At 46.7% G+C, this 21,809-nt stretch overlaps 1 protein-coding gene and 1 non-coding gene across 4 annotated transcripts in view; both read left to right on the top strand.

Moving 5' to 3' along the window:
* The window catches only part of SVOP (SV2 related protein), a 104,427-nt gene extending 82,821 nt beyond the window's left edge, over positions 1-21,606 (top strand). Inside the window, exons 12-16 of one of the 3 annotated variants that reach the window (XM_031650726.1) lie at positions 9,482-9,589; positions 12,807-12,918; positions 14,329-14,410; positions 16,573-16,662; positions 19,726-21,606. In XM_031650726.1, coding sequence (XP_031506586.1) covers positions 9,482-9,589; positions 12,807-12,918; positions 14,329-14,410; positions 16,573-16,662; positions 19,726-19,932 — 599 coding nt within the window. In that variant the 3' untranslated portion in view covers positions 19,933-21,606. The remainder of the gene's footprint in view (positions 1-9,481; positions 9,590-12,806; positions 12,919-14,328; positions 14,411-16,572; positions 16,663-19,725) is intronic. The other 2 variants (XM_031650728.1, XM_031650727.1) reach the window with 2 other exon arrangements.
* On the top strand, positions 5,750-5,856 carry LOC116268992. The gene has a single exon (XR_004176318.1). It is a non-coding gene; the product is annotated as a U6 spliceosomal RNA (small nuclear RNA).
* Positions 21,607-21,809: the final 203 nt, after the last annotated feature.

Here is a 21,809-nt window from a genome sequence, read left to right as displayed (position 1 = left end):
CCCTTGGCCAAGAAGGGATCCGTTCAGCAGATTGGGAGCTTAGGATTTCATTTTTGGTTTGCAGTTAAGTTATTCTTAGCTGATTTCAGTTTGCTCACCTAGGACCCCACAACATTGGCGCTGTCTCAGACTAATGGCCTCTCAGTTAACTTTTTCTAATAGCATTTCTTTTTCTTTTTCTTTTTTTTTTCGAGACAAGGTCTTGCTTTGTTACCCAGGCTAGAGAGCAGTAGTGTGAACATAGCTCACTGTAGCCTTGATCTCCTGGGCCTAATAGTATTTTAAGGTGAAAATTTAATGTAGGTTAAAATTATGGCTGGGTATGGTGTCTCACACCCATAATCCTAGTGGTTTGGGAGGCAGAGGCAGGAGGATCACTTGAGGCCAGGAGTTCAAGAACAGCCTGGACAACATGGCAAGACCCTGTCTCTAAAAAAATTTTTAAAATTAGCTGGGTATGGTGGTGTGCGCCTGTAGTCCTAGCTACTAGTTGGGAGGCTGAGGCAGAAGGATTTCCTGAGCCCAGGAGTTCCAGGCTGCAGTGAGCCATGATTGAGCCTCGGCAATCCAGCCTGGGTGACAGAGTGAGACTCTGTGTGTAAAAAATAAAAATAAATAAATAAAATTTTCTTCTCAAATCCCCTAAAGAGCCCTCACGAAGTACGGGACTCAGAGCTTTATGAATGTGATCCTGTGCAATAATTCTAATGTGCACATTAAGTTTGAGGACCAAGTTGGCTCTCCACCATGGCCAGACTCACCCGGGAAGCTTTTAAACAATGCCCAGACCCATTTAATCAGGACTTGGGAGGGCAGGTGGAGCCCAAGCATTAGTGAGTTTTAAAAGCTCCCAGGTGATTCTATTGTGCAGCTGGAGGTGGGAACCACTGGACAAAAAGAAACAAACGCAAAGGAAAGTCTATATGCTTTTTCATGCCTGTGCTTTTAAGCCATTCTGACTTTTAAGATAACACTAAATTCTCAGCATGGAACTCAGGTTAGAGGATAAAAGAATCAAGTTCCTGCTTGTGTTCGGGGTTTGCCCAAGTATCTTTTATATTAGGCCTCTACAATCATAGCGAATAGTTTTGTTTATTGGTGTAAGGATTGAGTGAGGTAGTGGAGTCCCATCTCGCTGCGGGATTGTGGGAGAGTCTATGTTAAATGTTTGCTGATGTGCTTTGATTGTAGAGTCAATCATAGGGTTTGGTATTGATTGAGCACAGATTGCATCTCTTAAGAGCAGAATGCTTAAGCTAAGCATCCTAGTGCTTAAACTAAGGATTCAGGGGAATGTCGTGAAACGGGGGTTAGCAACCTTTTTCTATAAAAGGTCAGGTAGTAAATATTTTAGGCTTTGCAGGCCACACAACTCTGTTGCTTGTAGCAGACAATGGTGGACGGTATATTGTTAAATTACGTCTAACCTAAAGCTGCCTCCTTGCATATTTTAAGTTCAGTCTAAAGGTTTCTCCATTCATAGTGAACGGTAACCTAACGGATGTGTGAACAGACCGTAGTCTACACTTGTGCCAGTTGCTGATTTCCGCCCCTCAAAAGCAGTCAACTGGCCAGGCATGGTGGCTCATGCCTGTAATCCCAGGACTTTGGGAGCCGAGGTGGGAGGATCACCTGAGGTCAGGAGTTCAAGACCAGCCTCGCCAATATGGCGAAACCCCATCTCTACTAAAAATACAAAAATTACTGGAGCGTGGTGGCACGTGCCTATAATCCCAGCTACTCGGGAAGCTGAGGCAGAATTGCTTGACTGGGGAGGCAGAGGGCGCAGTGAGCTGAGATGGCGCCACTGCACTCCAGCCTGGGCAACAGAGCGAGGTTCTGTCTTAAAAAAAAAAAAAAAAACAACTGTTCAAAACTCTATTCAAATGAGGCAAACACTGAGCTGTAACCAGTCCAGCAGTTTCTGTATCTCACTTCCATTTTCTGTCACTTTCCTGTTTCTGTCCATAAACCTTTGAACACTTGGCAGCAACAGTCTGTCTCTGACCCTATTCTGGCTTGGGGGATGCCTGATTCATGATTTACTCTTTGTTCAATTAAACTCTGTTACATTTAATTTATCCAAGGTCTTTCTCTTAAAAATATAAATGAACAAGCATTGCTTGTGTTTCCACGCAAATTTGAATTTTGTGTCATTTTTATGCCTCATTATTTCTTCTTCTTTTAATTTCTAAAAATCATTTGAAAAAAACATTTTTAGCACATAGGTCAGGCAAAACAGGCAAGGGACCAGATTCAGCCAGAGTTTGCTGACCCCTGTTGAAAAGCTCTCTCTTATACCTGGGCAGGAAAGTAAAACTATAGAACAAGCCCACAGCTGGAAATTAGGAGACCTGGGTTCCAGCACCAAGTACCTGTGTCACTTTGGGCAAGTCATTTACTTAGTATGTATTTTCTACATGCCAGGTACTGGTCTATGTGTCAGTGTCCAAGAAAGCCAGAGCTGGACAGAAGTGAAGGAAAGTGTCATTTAGTAACAATTGCAATAGGAGAAGATGACCTCAGTATAGAACTGGGCTCCTTTCTGTATACACAAGTATTCAAAGTGGGGATTTATAGCCAGAGAGCAGGGTGGGGGAGTGAGATGGAAAATGGAAAATTACTAAGAGGAAATGTCAAGGATAAGATGGTTTCTGGTTAAACTGACTTGATAGGATTATTGCTGGGCCGGGCTCACACCTGTAATTCCAGCACTTTGGGAGGCAAAAGGGGGAGGATTGCTTATACTCAGAAGTTCGAGACCAGCCTGGGCAACATAGTGAGACCCCATCTCTACAAAATGTAGAAAAAATTAGCATGCCTGTGGTCCCAGCTACTTAGGAGGCTGAGGCAGGCGAGTCGCCTGGGCCCGGGTAAGTCAAAGCTGCAGTGAGCTCTGATCACACTACTGCATTCCAGCCTGGGCAACAGAGCGAGGTTCTGTCTCTAAAAATATAAATAAATAAATAAATAAATAGGTTTATTGCTAAAGGCAAGTGTGGGGAGGAAGCATATCTTTCCTTCTATTCATCCTGGTTTTATGACTGAGGCCTGTATAACGAAAGACAGATTAAGAAAAGCATACGAACGTATTTCATCTAAGTTTGATGTGGCATAGGAGCCTTCATAAAGAAATGAAGACCTGCAGAAATGGTTAAGCCTGAGTATTTTTGTGCTAGATTTGATGAGCAGTGGAGAGTCGTAGAGAAATATGACAGGATGAAGAGTGTGACCTAGTGGTAACAAACTGGGGGAAAGTCAGCAAGCCCTGTTCAGATTCTTTTCTGTCTGTGTGTCTTTGGAGATAAGGGTGTTCTTCTCTGGGTATAGGCAGGGCACCTCTCACCTGAAGGTTTTATGATCTGCTTCGAAACAAAGTCATAAAATTGCTGCGCATGATGGCTCATGCCTGTAATCCCAGCACTCTGAGAGGCTGAGGTGGGCAGATTTCTTGAACTCAGGAGTTCGAGACCAGCCTGGGCAACATATTGAAACCCTGTCTCTATCAAAACTACAAAAACTGAGCTGAGCATGGTGGCATTCATCTGTGGTCCCAGCTACTTGGGAGGCTGAACTGGAGGATCGCTTGAGCCTGAGAAGCGGAGGTTGCAGTGAGACGAGATTGCACCTCTGCACTCCAGCCTGGGTGACAGAGTGAGACTCTGTCTCAAAAAAAAAAAAAAGCCAGAAAATCCGTCTGGGTTTTATGACCTGTTTCAGGGGTGAGGGGCAAAGGAAGGTGAGAGGCCCCTTCTCCACATGCTGTTTCTCCAATTATTTTGGATTAAAATATTCAATATGCCAAGGTGCCACATTTGGGGGTTGGCATGTCCTGAACCCCATCACAGGCCAGGGTGATAAAATATCAAGGGTGGGGGGTGAGGAATTGGATCAAAAATATCAAAAGTGTGCATTTTCGCTAGACTGATTCAGCAGTATCTTGTCAAAACTAGATAGAGTCCAAGGGTGAGGATGAATTTTTTAAAAGACTCAGAGGAGCCTGACAAAAGTTTGGTTAAAAGGGCGGCGGGGGCAGGGGGAGGGTGCGGGGTTTGGCTGCGCCCGGTGGTTCACACCTGTAATCCCAGCACTTTGGGAGGCCGAAGCAGGTGGACCACTTGAGGTCAGGAGTTTGAGACCAGCCCGGCCCACTTGAGGTCAGGAGTTCGAGACTAGCCTGGCCAAAATGGTAAAACCCATCTCCACTAAAATACAAAAAGTAGCCAGGCTCGGTGGCGTGTGCCTGTAATTCCAGCTACTTGGGAGGCCGAGGCAGGAGAACTGCTTCTAGCCAGGAGGCGGAGGTTGCAGTGAGCCGAGATTGCACCACTGCTCTCCAACCTGGGCGACAGTGTGAGACTGTCTCTCTCAGAAAAAGAGTTTTTGTCAGCTGAGCATGGTGGCTCATGCCTTTAATCCCAGCACTTTGGGAGGCCGAGGCAGGTGACTCACTTGAGCTCAGGAGTTCAAGACTGGCCTGGGCAACATGATAAGACCCCATCCCTATAAAAAATACAAAAAAGTAGCCTGACGAAGTGGTGACGTGTGCCTGTGGTCCCAGCTACTCAGGAGGCTAAAGTGGGAGGATCACTTGAGCCTGCAGGGGTGGAGGGTTGCAGTGAGCAAAAATTGTGCCACTGCACAATCCTGCTCCAGCCTGGGCAACAGAGTGAGACCCTCTCTCAAAAAAAAAAAAAAAAAAAGACAGAGAGTCTTTGTCATTAGAATACGTCAGTGAATTCTAATAATAAAAGACAAATATTTCTGTCCTGTGGGCTTATATTTGGGTGGAAGGGGAGACAATAGCATAATGAGAAATTACATAGTATATTACAAGGTGATAGATGAGTTAAATGAAAAATTCTAAATGAAAGGTAAAATCATGCCTCTCATACAAATACAAAATTAATACATGACAAAGATTTCAATTAACTCATTAATTAATAAATGAATCAATTAAGAATTACTAAAAGTCTGAGTTTGACCTATTTGCAAGCTGACTAGTTAGCCTTTCACAGTTCCCACAGGTGCTAGCAGAAGACACAACACTCCCAGGTCAGAGACAAAGGACCATATTACTCATAGCAATTGCAGTAGCCAGGGTATCAGCATTTCCCTACACCCGTTCCTTAAGCCCCCAATCCCCCAGGGTAACATGAAGAGGGGCAGGCAATACCTACAAAAGTATTGAGTTGTGTAACAAGAGAAGAACCCTAAGCTTAGAGAACCCCAATCTTTTATACTAGACAGTAAGCATGTCTGTCCTTTGCTCCAGAGAGAGACAATCTATCTTTGAAAGCCATAAGCAAACTACTCTTTGTGCCAAAGGGAGACATTCTCTTTCTTCCAACGCTGTTTGCTAAACAAATATCCTTGAAAATATAGTCCAGAACAAAGGTAATCAGTGCCTCTACTCAAAACATGCAGAAATGTCAGAGACCCAAAGAGAATTGTCTACTAACACCAATAAGAGGGTACAACTGGTTCAAAGGAGAAGTCAAAGCAAATACATATACAGGCACTCAGAAATGCTGAAATGAATTTACAATTAGAGGCAAAACTGGTCAATATATATAGGGTAGCCAATTGCCTCACCACCAAGCTCTATTTGCATTTCTATGTATTAATAAAAGAATCATTTACGTTACTATCATTTTTCTACAGCATAGCTCAAAGACAATGACAAGTGAAGATAACCTATAAAGGTATAACTACAAGACATTTTTGCCCATTTCAAAGTCTTTCACACACGCTCACTTCAGCAGCACATATACTAAAATTAGAACAATACAGAGAAAATTAGCATGGACCCCACACAAGGATTGCATGCAAATTCATGAAGCGTTCCATATTTTTGTGGATTGGATTAAGAAAATATGGTACCTGTACACCATGAAATACTACACAGCCACAAAAAAGAACAAAATCATACCTTTGCAGCAGCAGGGAGGCAGCTGGAGGCCATTACCCTAAGCAAATTAACACAAGAACAGAAAACCAAATACGACATGTTCTTACTTTTAAGTGGGAGCTAAACATTGGGCACTCATGAACATAAAGATGGCAACAAGCCCAGGCGTGGTGGCTCACCAGCAACTGGGAGGCTGAGGAGGGAGAATTGTTTGAGGCTAGGAGTTCGAGACCAACCTGGACAATGTGGCAAATCCCCATCTCTACAAAAAATACAATAATTAGCTGGGCCTGGTGGTGTTTGCCTGTGGTCCCAGCTATTCAGAAGACTGAGGTGGGAGGATTGGTTGAGCCCAGGAGTTCAAGGCTACAGTGAGCCGTGATTGTGCCACTGCACTCCAGCCTGGGTGACAAAGTGAGACCCTGTCTCAAAAAAAAAAAAAAAAAAAAACAAATAGGTCAGGAATGTAGGGCAGAGAAAGGGGCAGTGGTTAGAGTTAAGTTTTAAATAGGATGGTCTCAATGAGAAGGTGAAATTCAAAGAAATACTTGAAGGAAGTGAGGACATTCATCATGGGGAGGGATAAAGGGCAATCCAGGAAGAGAGAGCAGCCAGTGTGAAGATACTGAGGCAGGTGCATGCCTTACTTGCCGAAGGAACAGCAAGGAGACCAGTGTGCTGGAGTAGAGTGAGTGGAGCAACAGAGGAAGAAGTAGAAGGTGGGATCAAGGATGTGTTGACTGCCAGATAATATAGGGCCTTAGAGATGTTTGAAGGACCTTGGCTTCTACTGTGTGTGTCATGGGAGGTCATTGCAGAGTTTTAAGCAGTGGAATGACAGTGATTTGACTTAGGTTTAAAAAGGATCCCTTTGACTGATGTGTTGGAAATAGACCATGGCTGGGTGGGGAGGTCAGGGGAGAAAGTGAGTACAAGTATAGAAGCAGGTAGACTAGTTGGAAGGTTATTTTGGTAATCCACATGAGAGAGGATGGTTGATGATGACTCAGACCAAGATGGCAGCAGTATTACTGAACCGAACCTAGGTCTGCTCACCCAGCACGGTAAAGCCAAACATCTATACTGAAGTTTGCAGTGGGAGAAAGGAGGACGTTTATTTGCAGGGTGCCAAGCAAGGAGAAACAGGCAGTTCACACTGAAGATCCACCTCCTGGATGGCTTACAAGCAAGGGTTTTTAAAGGCAGGGGTACATTTTAGGAAAGTAGAAGTTACAGACAAAATCATAGGTCAATCCATGGAAACTATACCTTGGTTTGGACCCGGAAATTGGGATATCTTGAAGATCAGGGGGCCTTACAGGTGGATTTAGAGATTCTTTGATTTGTAATTGGTAAAAAAAGGGAGGCTTTTTCAAAAACTTGAGGTCAGCAGGAAGGAATTAAGATTTGGCCTTTGGGCGTGACTCTCTCTAGGCCCCTCAGGAAAAGATTTATAATCAAGGTCAGTGGTCAGAGCTGGATCCTCAGTTCTCCCTTATCTGAGGTCTACTCAGTGGTGGTCAGCATTTTCCATTTCATGGGTTCCGGGTTTCTGAAACCAACTCAGGGACATATGTTGTTATCTTTAGTTTCCATAGGGAACCAAACATCTGTGGCTCTAACCTCCTTGGGTGGCTATTATTTTAAGGTATTTTTACCTTCCTGTTTATTAAATTATTCAGTTACTTCTCAAGGCTAGCTATGTGCCTGGTATTTCCCTTGAAGAGACTCAAGATTTTCCTTTATTTCCACGTTTGGGGTGGGGGTGGGCAGAAGCCTCCTGAGATGTGGTCCCTGCTCTGTCTCAGCAGTGATGAGATGTGGCCAATCCTATTCTAATGTATTTTCAAGGTTGAACAGCTGATGAGTTGTCCATAGGGTTTAATAAAAAAAGAAGAGTCAAGGACGCCTCCAGGGCTTTCTGCCTGAGCAACTGGAAGGATGGAGATGCCACACCTGAGATGGGGAAGGTATAGGTGGAGCAACTTTGGGGGACACTCACCCTCTCTGAGTCTTACCTGTTAAACGGCTGGTTCAGATAGGGTGTATGAATCAATTTTGACTGCTATAACAAAATACCTTAGACTGGGTGACTTAGAAAGAATGAAAATTTATTTATGTTGGTCCTGGGGGCTGGAAAGTCCAAGATCAAGGCGCTTTACATTCAGTGTCTAGTGAGAGCTCTCTGCTTTATAGACAGCATCTTCTTGTGGCATCCTCACATGATAAAAGGGGCAAACACTGTGTCCTCAGATGGCATAAGAGCTGGGGAGCTCCCTTCAACCATTTTAATAAGGACACTAATCCTATTCATGATGGAAGAGGCTTCTTGACTTAATCACTTCCCCAAAGTCCCTACCTCTCAATACCAACACAATGGAGATTAGGTTTCAACATGAATTTTGGAGGGACACATTTCAGACCATTGCACCTCTATCTTTAGGAGGTTAGTCCCATAGTTTGAGAGTAAAGCAAGGTCAGGAAGGGAGCAATGTAGCATTCATCCTTCTTTATTAACTCTGCCTGGACCAGGGATGAGATCTTGTTTCCATCACCTCTTTGGCCACTGGGTTCCACTCCAACTCGCTTTCAATAAAAAGGTTAGGGGTAGATGGTGAGGGACAGGAACAGGTGACAAGCATGTATTAGTTATCTGTTGCTGCAAAACAGCATTACCACAAACTCCTGACGTGCAGAAACTATGAGATGATAAATGTGTATTGTTTCTTAGTGACCTGAGACAGCACATACCTATCATCTCATAGCTTCTATAGGTCAGGAGTCTGGACACAACTTAGCAGGGTCCTTTGCCAGGCTGCAATCAAGGCATAGCCAGGACTGGATGACTGGGTTCTCATCTGGAAGCTCAACTGTGAAAAGACCTACCACCCCACCTATGTTGGTTGTTGGTAGCATTCAATTCCTTGTGGTTGTAGGACTGAGAGCCTCAGATTCTTGCTGGCTGGCTGCTGAGGCTGCCCTCAGCAACTAGAGGCTGCCCTCAGCTCCTTGTCACCACATAGGCCACCCACATGGCCACTTGCTCCTTCACAGTCATCAAGGAAAAGCATAAGAGACAGTCCTGCATGATGGGCATTTCAGTCTTATGGAATGCAATCACATACATCCTGTCACCTTTGCTGTACTAAATTGGCTAGAAGCAAGTGACAGGCCCCACCAACACAATCAAGGGGAGGGGATTACACAAGAATATGACTACCAGGAAGTGGGGATCATGGAGGCCACCCTAGAGTCTGTCTGCCACTAAAGTGCCTACTACGTGCCAATTCTGGGCTAAGCACATTCATACGCATAGCCCACTTTCATCCTCTCAATCCCTTTGCATGGTGCTTTTATTTGCCCCAGTTTTATGAGGAAACTCACACTTAGAGATATGAAGCTGGAGCACTGCTGCTTGGTATTCAAACCTGAATATGTCTGCCTCTGAGTCTAGGCTCTTTCTATGGCATTTAAACTGGATCATCCCAGGGAAGGAGGTATGGGGAGCAGGAAGGTGTGATTCCAGACTCTGTATATGACTCCCCCTCTCTTTCTGTCTCCCAACCCCAGTCTCCAGTCGTAAGAAGGCAGTAGAGGCAAAATGCAGCCTGGCCTGCGAGTACCTGAGTGAGGAGGATTACATGGACTTACTGTGGACCACCCTCTCTGAGTTTCCAGGTGAGGGACCTGTGCAAGGTGAAGCTGTGTCAGGCAAGCCTGAGAATATGGCAATTGTTCAGCCAGTGGCTCTCTCTGCTCTACCTGGAAGAAAATCCCATTTTTAGTCAGCGAGGGACTTTGTTTTTCAATTGTTAACTATAAGTTGTCAAGAACTGTAAAGGGGCTGAGATGTTACCCTACTTGAAGGCTGTCAAGTTAAGCTGCCCAGTTTCATGCATGCTGGTGGAAGACATGAGACTTCTGGGTCAGAGACAAAAGACTATTATAGCAAGCAGCTTGAGTAATACCTTGGTGACTGTTTCCCTTGCCCCCAAGTCCCACGGGGATGATGAGGAAGGACCCAGGTGGAGGCTACACATGCAATGGATTTACAGCACAGCTGGGGAACCCCAAGCTTAGGGAACCCAAATATTTTATAATGGCCTGCCAGAAACCTCCCTAAGGGAGACATCATCTTTATTATATTGGACAATAAGCAAACCTGCCCTTTGCTCCAGAGGGAAACAGTATCTGTATCTTCCAAGGTTGTTTGCTATACAAACAACTCTGACATGGTAGCCTAGACCAAAAGGGCAGCTGGTTCCTCTGCTCATAAGATGTGTAGAGATATGAGAAACCCATGGAGAATCATCCTCCAACACTAGGCACACTGGAAAGGAACAGTAGAGTGTCAAAAATCCAGACAAGCATGTGATGCAAAGGTGATCTATCTTCTTTTTTCTTTTAAGAGGAATAATTATTACAACTACAATAACATCTAGTACTTATTGAGCACCTATTGTATGCCAAGGCCTGTGTTAAATGTCTTACAGATGCAATCTCATTTAATCTTGTGAAGTCGTTTAGTTATTCCCATTTTACAACTGAAGAAACTGAGGCTCAGAGTGGTGACATAATTTGCCCAGTGTAGCAGAAACTGTTCCCGCAACTTGCAACTGCCAGGATTATGTGCCTGAAGACTATCTCAGAAGGAATGAGAAGTCTCTGTATCTAAAGCAGGCAAGGCAGCTGGAAGTGCCAAGGAGTTAGCACCTGGGAGCAGCCTTTGAACGATACTGTGGGATTTGGTGGACAAATACGCCAGCGTTCTTGCCCATCAGCAGGAAAACTCCAAGGCACATGTTCTACACTGGCTTTTGAGTCCCTCAGTGGAATTCAGCTCCAATTGCCCACAGTAATAACTTGCTTGGTACCCACCTTTTGTTACTTGCATTCCCTTCCCAAATTTACTTCCCCACTCTCCTGCTGGTCCTTTCTTGGATTACTTCCCAAGTCGATGCCTTGCACTGGCATCCTTGTCCCAGGGGTAGGTTCTGGGAAAACCCAACTACGATACTGAGTACTCCACAGCAGGCAGCGCTGAGAGCTGTGCTCCCACCCTAGAATTCATAGTCTTCAGTCCCATACTACACTGTCTGTCTTTCCTCTAAAACCCTTTCCCCACATAGCTTAGTAGGTAAGAACCAAGGCTCAGAAGTTAAACTCAGCATTTGCAATCTCCATTTCTGTGACTTTAAGGAAGTCACATTACGTGACATTTCTGTAACTGGAAGCAGTCACCATTTCTGTGATTTTACCTCTCTGAAACTCAGATTCTTCTTTCTTTATTTACTATGTGTATTGTTTTATTTGATTTTGTTCACTGATGTGTCCCAACCTCCTAGAACAGTTCCTGACACACAGTAGGCTCTCATTGGCTGAATAACTGTGGAAAAATGCTATTTGATAAATTAATAGCATTTACTTTAGAGGATCGTTCTGATGACTAAACAAGATTATGGATGTAAAAATGGGGCTGGGTGTGGTTGCTCACACCTGTAATCCTGGAGATTTGGGAGGCCAAGGCGGGCAGATCACCTGAGGTCAGGAGTTCGAGAGCAGCCTGGCCAACATGGTGAAACCCCATCTCTACTAAAACTACAAAAGTTAGCTGGGCATAATAGCGTGCATCTGTAGTCCCAGCTACTCAGGAGGCTGAGGCACAAGAATTGCTTGAACCCAGGAGGCAGAGATTGCAATAAGCTGATATCTCACGTACCACTGTACCCAAGCCTGGGTGACAGAGCAAGGCTCTGTCTCAAAAAAAAAAAAAAGATGTAAAAATACTTAGCTTAAATTCAATTATTATTATTACTAATAAGCACTATGCTATACTGCCTCTACTGAGGTAGAATGTGTTGTTTTTTAGGCTCGTTTATAGATGAAGAAAATGAGGCTCAGAGAAGGTAAGGGACTAGTCCAAGACCACATGGCAAGTTAAAGGCAAAATGAGGCACTAGAACCCAGGCATTCTGTTCCCTGGATTCAGTGAATGCCACCATTCAGGCTCCTGATGGTGCCTGGGTTAGTTTTCTATTGCCAGGTAACAAATCATCCTGAAAATGTAGTGGCTTAAAACAATGCACACTTATGATCTCACAGTTGCTGTGGCTTCTCTGGGTGTTCTACGTCAGCATATTTCATGTGACTGACTGCAATCAAGGCATTGGCCCAGGGTCTGTAGTTTCATCTGAAAGCTCAGTTGGGGCAGGATCCACTCCCATGCTTACTCACGTGGTTGCTGGCAAGAATCCATTCCTTGAAGGTTTTTGCACTGAGGGCCTCAGTTCCTTGCTGGCTGTTGGCCAGAGGCTACCTTCAGTTCCTTGCCAGTTGGCCTTCTCCATTAAAGCAAATACATGAGAAGGGCCAGGGAGAGAAAACACCAAGATAAAAGTCACAGTCTTGGCCGGGCGCGGTGGCTCAAGCCTGTAATCCCAGCACTTTGGGAGGCCGAGACAGGCGGATCACGAGGTCAGGAGATCGAGACCATCCTGGCTAACATGGTGAAACCCCGTCTCTACTAAAAAAATACAAAAAATTAGCCGAGCGAGGTGGCGGGCGCCTGTAGTCCCAGCTACTCAGCAGGCTGAGGCAGGAGAATGGCGTGAACCCGGGAGGCGGAGCTTGCAGTGAGCTGAGATCCGGCCACTGCACTCCAGCCTGGGCGACAGAGCGAGACTCTGTCTCAAAAAAAAAAAAAAAAAAAAAAAAAGAAGTCACAGTCTTTTATCACCTGACCTCACAAGTGACATCTTATCACTTCTGCTGTCTTCTAGTCATTAGAAGTGAGTCACTAGGTCTAGTCCACCCTCCAGGGGAGGGGATGCTACCAGGGTGGAGGGCATTGGGAATCACGTCAGAAGCTGCCTATCTCTCCCCACTCCCCTTCTAGGTGTCCTTGTGACTCTGTGGATTATTGACCGCCTGGGGCGCAAGAAGACCATGGCCCTGTGCTTCGTCATCTTCTCCTTCTGTAGCCTCCTGCTGTTTATCTGTGTTGGAAGGTAGGCGATCTGCAGGCCTAGGTGTGAGTATGGGCACAGGTGGAGGTGCGGGTGCAGGCCCAGGTAGAGGTGCAGGCCAGATGTTAGTGTAAGCCCAGGTGGAGGTGCAGGCCCAAGTGTGGGTGTAGATGTGTGTATGGCTACAGGTACAGGTGTGAGTGCAGGTGTTGGTGTATGCCCAGGTATAGATGCAGACTCAGGTGTGTGTATAGGCCCAAGTGTGGGCACAGGTGTGGGTGCAGGCCCAGGTATGGGTGCAGGTGTGGTGCAGGCCCAGGTGTGGGTATAGGCCCAAGTGTGGGTGCAGGTGTAGGTGCAGGCCCAGGTGTGGGTATAAGCCCAAGTGTAGGTACAGGTGTGGGTGAGGCTCAGGTGTGGGTATTGGCCCAAGTATGGGTGCAGGTGTGGGTGCAGGTGGGGGTGCAGACCCAGGTGTGAGTGTAGGCCCAAGTGTGGGTGTAAGTGTGTGTGCCGGCCCAGGTGTGGGTATTGGCCCAAGTATGGGTACAAGTGGGGGTGCCGGTGTCAGTGCAGGCCCAGGAGTGGGTGCAGAAACAGGCAAAGGTGCAGGTGCTCACTAGGACTGAGGCTCATGGCTGCCTCACAACTGGATAAAAGATCAGGCCTAGGGAGGGGCCTCTGATGGGGGTTGTAGTCAGGGGGGAACTTTGGCTCCAGTTTTGCTCTAATGATGCCAAATTTAGACTTTTGATATCATCTCCCAGTGAGATCATAAATGTAGCTATTTATGTATATGTTAAAACTGTTAACTTGTTCAATAGAAATATTTCAAATAGGCCCTGTTTTGTAATCCCATTTTAACATTTCTCCATTTTTCCATTTGCCAAGAACCTCAAAATATGGAAATGGCTTATGCCTCTCTTGATCTCTAAAAGGCCCCAGACCATACCCAATGAGGAATCTGTAGGCCACCTCCTGGTCTGAGGAAGGTTGGGAGATGTAGCTTCGACCCTGAAATGTTGGTGTTCTGGAACATTTATGGGAACAATGGGACACAGGGTCGGGATCAGAATTATCCTAAGAATACTGAATAGTGGTTTACTTTCCCCAGCTCAGCTGGCCCCTGGTTCAATTCCTGCTCTGCCCCCAGCCAAGTTCCTGTCTGAGCTTTCCACTATTTATGTCACTTCTCCCTAATCTTGTGCCCATCCTGGGCACCACAGGTGTTCCCATCTCTCAGCCTGGTACTTTGAAGAATGATGAACTTACAAAAGCAGGACTGTCAAGATGATACTGAAATATGTGTGCCCACATGTCTGTATCAATGAGCATCAGGGAGGGGTAACCTTTGCCTAATGCTAGGGCACTGACACTGCCTGGGAAGATAGGACTATGCTGAAACAAGCAGACAGAAAACAATGCCATCATCTGCCTTTATCCTCCTCCTAGAAATGTGCTCACTCTGTTACTCTTCATTGCAAGAGCGTTTATTTCTGGAGGCTTTCAAGCGGCATATGTTTACACACCTGAGGTAGGAGGGGTGTCTGGGAGCTGCTGGGAAATGGGCGGTGGTGGGAGAGTGGCTGTGGGGGATGCTCTGCTTCCAGAAACCATTAAAAAGAATGAGATGGTGGGCGCAGTGGCTCACGCCTGTAATCCCAACACTTTGGGAGGCCAAGGCGGGAGGATCACTTGAGCCTGGAAGTTTGAGACCGGCCTGAGCAACATAGCAAGACCCTCTCTCTAAAAAAATAAAATAAAAATTAGCCAGGCTGTGGTGGTGCACACCTGTAGTTCCAGCTACTCAGAAGGCTGAGGCGGGAGGATCACTTAAGCCCAGGAGTTGAAGGCTGCAGTGAGCCATGATCATGCCACTGCACTCCAGCCTGGGCAACAGAGCAAGACCCTATCTCAAAAAAAAAAAAAAAAAAAAAAAGAACGATGTGGATGTCTGTGTATTGATGTGGATAGGATTTTAAGACATACTACTGAATGGAAGAGGCAAATTGCAGAATAATATGTATGACATGATGCCATTTATGTATTTTTAAAATACTGTATTTTCCATATGTATATTTTGGAACATATCTGGGAAGATACATTCCAAAGATATCACTAATAGTAGGGTCCTATGGGGAGAATTTTCCCGGCAGAGGGAGTGGATCAAGAGAGAATTTAGGCATTTTGATTTTTTTACGAGGAGAATATATTTCTATATTGTTTATGTAATTGAGTGAATTGAAATATGATGTATAAATGCATATGGTATGAACTCAAAAAGTATGTGCTGAATAAGTAAGTGAATGAAGACATATGTGCTATATACAATCCAGAAAACGCTAGAGGAATATACATAAAAAATGGAACAAATCTCTTGAGTGTTGAGAACCTGAATGAGTTTTATATTTTCCTCTTCATGTTTTTATTCTTTGCAAGCTTCCTACACTGAGCATTGCACTTGTTAAAACATGCTAGCTAATGTAACAGAGAACCCCCAAAGTGGAGTGTTTGACACAAGAGCAGCTTCTCACTTGCAAAAAGCCCAGGCCAGCCACAGTGGTTCACGCCTGTAAACCTAGCACTTTGGGAGGCCGAGGCGGGTGGATCGCTTGAGCTCAGGAGCTCAAGACCAACCTGGGTAACATGGTGAAACCCCATCCCTAAAAAACATACAAAAATTATCTGGGAGTGGTGGCACATGCCTGAGGTCCCAGCTACTCGGGGTGGGGCTGAGGTGGGAGGATCACCTGAGCCCGGGGAGGTTGAGGCTACAGTGAGCTGTGATTGTGCCATTGCACTCCAGCCTGAATGGCAGAGTGAGACCCTGTCTCAAATAAATAAGTAAATAAAAGAGTCCAATATGGGTGTTCCAGGTTGGGGGACAGCTTTCCTCCTTCAGTGATTTGGGGACCCAGGCTCCTCGCATTGTGTGCCTTTCTTATCCAGGGATCTTGCCCCAGGGGACATTTGGCAATGCCTGGCAATATTTTGGATTGTCATAAGGTGGCAGGGGGAGGCAGAAGTGCTACTGGTATCTCATGGATACAGGCCAGGATGCTGCTGAACATCCTACAGGGCACAGCAAACCCCACCCCATGACAAAGAATGAGCCATCCCAAAATGTCCATAGTGTTCAGGCTGAGAAGCCCTGGCTTAGGGCCATGGAGTCCCAGCCAGCAGACATGGGAAAGGAGAGGAGAAAACGCACCCTTCTTAATTACCTCGGCCTGGAAGATGCACAATCCCTTCTCACTTTGCCTAGAGAAGAAAGAGGCACGTGGCCTCTACTGGGTACAAGCTGAGAGACTGTAAACATTTCCATCTCTCTCTTTATGAAATCCCTTGAAAGCCGGTGACCCAGGCTTCAAGGTGAAATGAAAAGAAGGTGGAGAGCAACCCCTGAATTCTGAACTTGTGGCAGTTCCTGGTGGAGGAGTCTTTGGGGAGCCCCCCAGGATAGAGTGGACCCCTTTACTGGGTTCCCACCCACAGCTCAGCCTCTTGCCCTAGTTCTGAGTTGAACCTCCTGTGCCCTTTGGGGTGAGGATTCCTTTCCCTTAAGGGCGTAACCAACACTGGAGGGATTTGCCCTAACTTCAGGCCTGCCCCTGGGGTTGGTCCTATCAGCCTGGAGCTGGAGCGGTGGGAGGAACCTGAATGTCCCCATGCCCATATCCAGTTGCTGTGTTTCAGGTCTACCCCACGGCAACGCGGGCCCTCGGCCTGGGCACCTGCAGTGGCATGGCAAGAGTGGGTGCTCTCATCACTCCGTTCATTGCCCAGGTAGGTGATGCCCCCAAATACAGAGGGGTGGGAGGGTGACAAAACCCCATGCAGGGGAAGCAGTTACTACATGCCGATTGCCCCCAGAGCCCTCGGGGTGCACTTGCTCATTTTATCCTAACAACACACCCGAGGACAGAAGAAATATTGCCTGCAGATGAGAAAACAGAGGCTCAGGGGCTAAAATGACACGCCCAAGGTCATGCAGCTGGAAAGCAGACAATCCAGGAGTCAAACCCATGTCTTCCCTGTGAAGAAAATCCTTGGGCTGCCATATGATTTGCTTAAAAAAAATTTTGGATGAAAACAAGTGGGCCACTGTGAGCCAATTAATGCAAGAATAGAAAACCAAATATCGCATGTTCTCTTGGGAGCTAGACATTGAATACACATAGACATAAAAGTAGGAGTAATGGACACTGGGGACCACTAGACTGGGGAGGAAGGGTGGGAGTCATGGGCTGAAAAATCCACTTATTGGGTACTGTGCTCACTACCTGGGGGATGGGGTCATTTGAACCCCAAACTTCAGCATCATGCAATATACCCGTGTAACAAACCTGCAGTGGACCCCTTAAACTATGATAAAAGTTGAATTTTTTTTTTTGAGACGGAATCTCACTCTGTCACCCAGGATGGAGTACAGTGGCGCGATCTCCGCTCACTGCGACCTCTGCCTCCCAGATTCAAGCGATTCTCCTGCCTCAGCCTTCCAAGTAGCTGGAATTACAGGCGCCTGCCACCACGCCCGGCTAATTTCTGTATTTTTAGTAGAGACGAGGTTTCACCACGTTGGCCAGGATGGTCCCCATCTCTTGACCTCGTGATCTGCTCGCCTCGGCCTCCCAAAGTGCTGGGATTGCAGACATGAGTCACTGTGCCGGGCCGAATTTTTTTTTTTTTTTTTTTTTTAAACAAAAGGAAAGAAGGGTTGGGTGCTGTGTCTCATGCCCATAATCCCAGCAGTTTCAGAGGCTGAGGTGGGCGGATCACTTCAGGTCAGTAGTTTGAGACCAGCCTGGCCAACATGGTGAAACCCCCATCTCTACTAAAAATACAAAAGTTAAGTAGGTGTGGTGGCCTGTAATTCCGGCTGAGGCACAAAAATCGCTTGAACCCAGGAGGCAGAGGTTGCAGTGAGCCAAGATTGCGCCATCTACACTCTGGCCTGGGTGATGGAGTGAGACCGTGTCTCAAAAAGAAAAAAAAAAAGGAAACAAAACAAGTACGCCGACACAATTTAGTGGAAAACAAATAAATATGCCAGTTCCTGCTTTTTGAATTAGATAATTAGACGTCACTGCAAAATTTTGCAACTCTTCGTGTGTCATGAAGCATTTGTATCTAGAGATCTTAGTAAGTCTTTCTGCTTTTTGAACATCCAGGTTTTTTTCTGTTTGTATCACTTTTTTATTGAGATAAACGTCACATAACAAAATTACCCATCTTAAAGGGAACAATTCAGTTGCATTCAGCACATTCACAGCGCTGGGCAACCACTGCTTCTATCTAGTTCCAAAACGTTCTCATCACCCCAAAATAAACCCCTGGATCCACTAAGCAGTCACTCCTCATTCCCCACTTCCCCCAGGCTCCTGGCAACCACCCATCTGCTTTCTGTGGATTTGCCAAGTCTGAATATTTCAGAGAAACAGAATTTAAAGACATGTTTAGCCAAGTGTTTCGGTTCCACTTTGGTGCTGGCCATTGTGTGGCACTCCTAACTGATACTGGCTGAGAGCTCACCATGTGCCTGCACGGTGCCAGGTGCTCCCAGGTTCTTCTTCTTAGGAAGTGACATCACTCTACACCCATTTGGCAAATGAAAAAATGGGCTGGGCGTGGTGGCTCACAGCTGTAATCCCAGGAGTTTGGGAGGCCAAGGTGGGTGGATCATTTGAGGTCAGGAGTTCAAGACCAGTCTGGCCAACATGGTGCAACTCCGTCTCTACTAAAAATACAAAAAAATTAGCCAGGTGTGGTGGCTCTCACCTGTAGTCCCAGCTACTCGGGAGGCTGAGGCAGAAAAATTGCTTGAACCCTGGAGTCAGAGGTTGCAGTGAGCTGAGATTACACCACTGCACTCCAGCCTGGGAGACAGAGCGAGACTCCATCTCAAAAAACAAAAAACAAAAAAAAAAAGAAAAGAAAAGAAAATGGGACTCAGTTCTGCCATGTGGTTTGCCATATGCCAAAAGCTAGGAAGCTGGCACAGGCACTGCACTGTTCCAGAGGAGAGAAGAGTTATAAGGAGCCCAGACTCAAGCTTAGCAGACCCAAGTTCAAATCCCAGCCCCATCCTTATTATGTGTATGAACTTGGGTAGGAACCACTTATCCTCTTTGAGCCTCAGTTTTCTCCTTTGTAAAATGGGGATGAAGTACTTAGCTCATAGGGCTGTGGCATGACATCTGTGTTGGTCCGTGTTGTGTTGCTTTAAAGGAATACCTGGCTGGAATGGTGGCTCACACCTGTAATCCCAGCACTTTGGGAGGCCAAGGCGGGTGGATCACTTGAGGTCAGGAGTTCAAGACCAGCCTGCCCAACATGGAGAAACCCCGTCTCTACTAAAAATACAAAATTAGCCAGGTGTGGTGGCGCATGCCTATAGTCCCAGTTACTTGGGAGGAGAATCGCTTGAACCTGGGAGATGGAGGTTGTGGTGAGGCAAGATTGCGCCATTGCACTCCAGCCTGGGCAACAAGAACAAAACTCCATCTCAAAAAAAAAAAAAAAAAAAAAAAAAGGATACTTGAGACCAGGTGATTTATGAAGAAAAGAGATTTATTTGATTCACGATTCTGCAGGCTGTACAAGCATGGCACCAGCATCTGCTTGACTTCTGGTGAGGCCTCAGGAAGCTTTTACTCATGGAGAAAAGTGAAGGAGGGGCAGGCGTGTCACAAGGAGAGAGAGGGACAAAGTGGGAGAGGAGGGAATCACCAGATTCTTTTTAGCAACCAAGTATCATGAGAGGCCTGATGTTACTAATACTATTTGATGGTTGGCGCTGTCTGTGCTTCAGAAGGGATACTTTCACCGACCCATGTTTCCTTCCCCTAGGTGATGCTGGAATCCTCTGTGTACCTGACTCTGGCAGTTTACAGTGGCTGCTGCCTCCTGGCTGCCCTGGCCTCCTGCTTTTTGCCCATCGAGACCAAAGGCAGAGGACTGCAGGAGTCCAGCCACCGGGAATGGGGCCAGGAGATGGTCGGCCGAGGAATGCACGGTGCAGGTGTTACCAGGTCGAACTCTGGCTCTCAGGAATAGTGACCGATGGGGGACTGTGCTGGTCTTTGAGGCTGCAGAGCTCGGGGGGCTGGCAGGCCCCAACTGGGGCACTGATTGTCACTGCCGACATCAAGAACTCACCCAAGAGTACGACCTGGACCAACAAGGTTTTGTGTCTTGAATCAGTTTGCTCATCTTCATTGAGGTCCACCCAGGGATGGGGAGATACTTGCTCTAGGGGGTTCTCTGTATATGTGGTGAAAGGTTTGTTCATGACCTGTGGATCTACATGGGAAAACTACCCATATTAGGAGGGTCTGGTGATGCCAGCAACCAATCAGACACCACCCAGAGTCACCTGGCCACACCCTCAGTGAACAACCAAAAGATTTCTCTGTAGATACCGTCCAGGCTCAGGCCCATGTGACACCTGCTGTCCACCCACCAGACCTGTTCAGTAGGTTTCCCCCACACCCACCGCCCCAGGCTTTCTTCTTTGAAATGACAGGTGATCTAGGTGTGATCTGAGCAGCTATTTCCTGACAGGGGCCCCCTGTTTGCCTCCCTAGAACCTGACCAGTGGATTCTCTGGCAGATGGACATGGTGCATTCAAACTGGAGCTACGTGCCCCCACCCAGCCCCCTTGGGAGTTGCCATTGTTGGCACCAAGAGATCCAGATGTGTCCCTGGGGACAGCTGGACTTGCACCAGGTGACCTCAGAATGCTGTTACCCCCTGGGAACTGAGGACTGAGGCCAAAGTGAATCAAGCTCAAGCCAGAGCAGGGGCCTCCCCTTCTGAGGCAGCGAAGGCCACGGTTCCAGCTTCTTTCCTGGCCCCCTCCTTGGTCAGGTTGAATGGTGACTTTTTTTTTGTTTTTGTTTTTGTTTTTGAGACAGAGTCTTGCTCTGTCGCCCAGGCGGGAGTGCAGTGGTGGAATCTCGGCTCACTGCAACTCTGCCTCCCGGGTTCAAGCAATTCTCCTGTCTCAGCGTCCTGAGTAGCTGGGATTACAGGTGCCCGCCTGTACTTTTTTAGTAGAGACAGGGTTTCACCATGTTAGCCAGGCTGGTTTTGAACTCCTGACCTCAAGTGATCCACCTGCCTCAGCCTCCCACAGTGCTGGGATTACGGGTGTGAGCCACTGCACCCCGCCTGAATGATGACTCGTGAGGGGAAAAAGTTTACTCAGGTTGCAGGTACAAAATCCAAAATCCAGGGCTTTGGGTTTTGTGCATGGGTAGACAGCTGAATGGGCAGAGAAACCAAAAGGATGCTTCACCCACCATCTCGTCCCATGGGGATCAGGGGACCAGGATTCCCTGCTGTGAAGCTGCTCCTCTGTCCAGGGCCATCTTGGTCATTACCCAAAGGCAGCCCCTGGGCTTCCATTCACGGAGCCTGCTGTGGAGTGGAGAGAGGTGGGAGGACTCAGGTGTATGAAATGTATATATTTTCAAAGGAAGAGGAGGGAGGCCAATTGGTTTTGAGTTGGTCTCTTCAGGCGACATCACTTCCGGGATTTGGTTTACTGGAGCCTTTTTTCCCCATGGTGAAGGCAGGGGACCTAGACAAGGAGGGAAGAAGCTGGCAGATCCCATCAAAGGCCAGAGCAGACTGACCTACTGCTTGAAGTAAACATTGCAAGGAAGCCAATTTGTGCGTTCATCTCTTATTAAAACATGTCAGTGATGGACATTGCAAGAGCCTAAGTTGATTCATTGTCATCATGTCCTAGTGACAGTCCAGCCTAACGGTCTTCCTACCTTTGTTCATCGAAATTCATCTCAATGCTTTAGTATGATAATCTCCTTTCCAATGAGTGGGGAAAGATGCACCGTTGGCCGGCAACATTGTGGCTGTGCCTGTTGGAAACAACACTTTCTTCTAATGGTGTGCAGGTCATGATGGGGGA

This window comes from Papio anubis, chromosome 9 (genome assembly GCF_008728515.1).
Source record: "Papio anubis isolate 15944 chromosome 9, Panubis1.0, whole genome shotgun sequence".
Lineage (NCBI taxonomy): Eukaryota > Metazoa > Chordata > Mammalia > Primates > Cercopithecidae > Papio > Papio anubis.
This window is presented reverse-complemented; position numbering and strand designations above follow the sequence as displayed.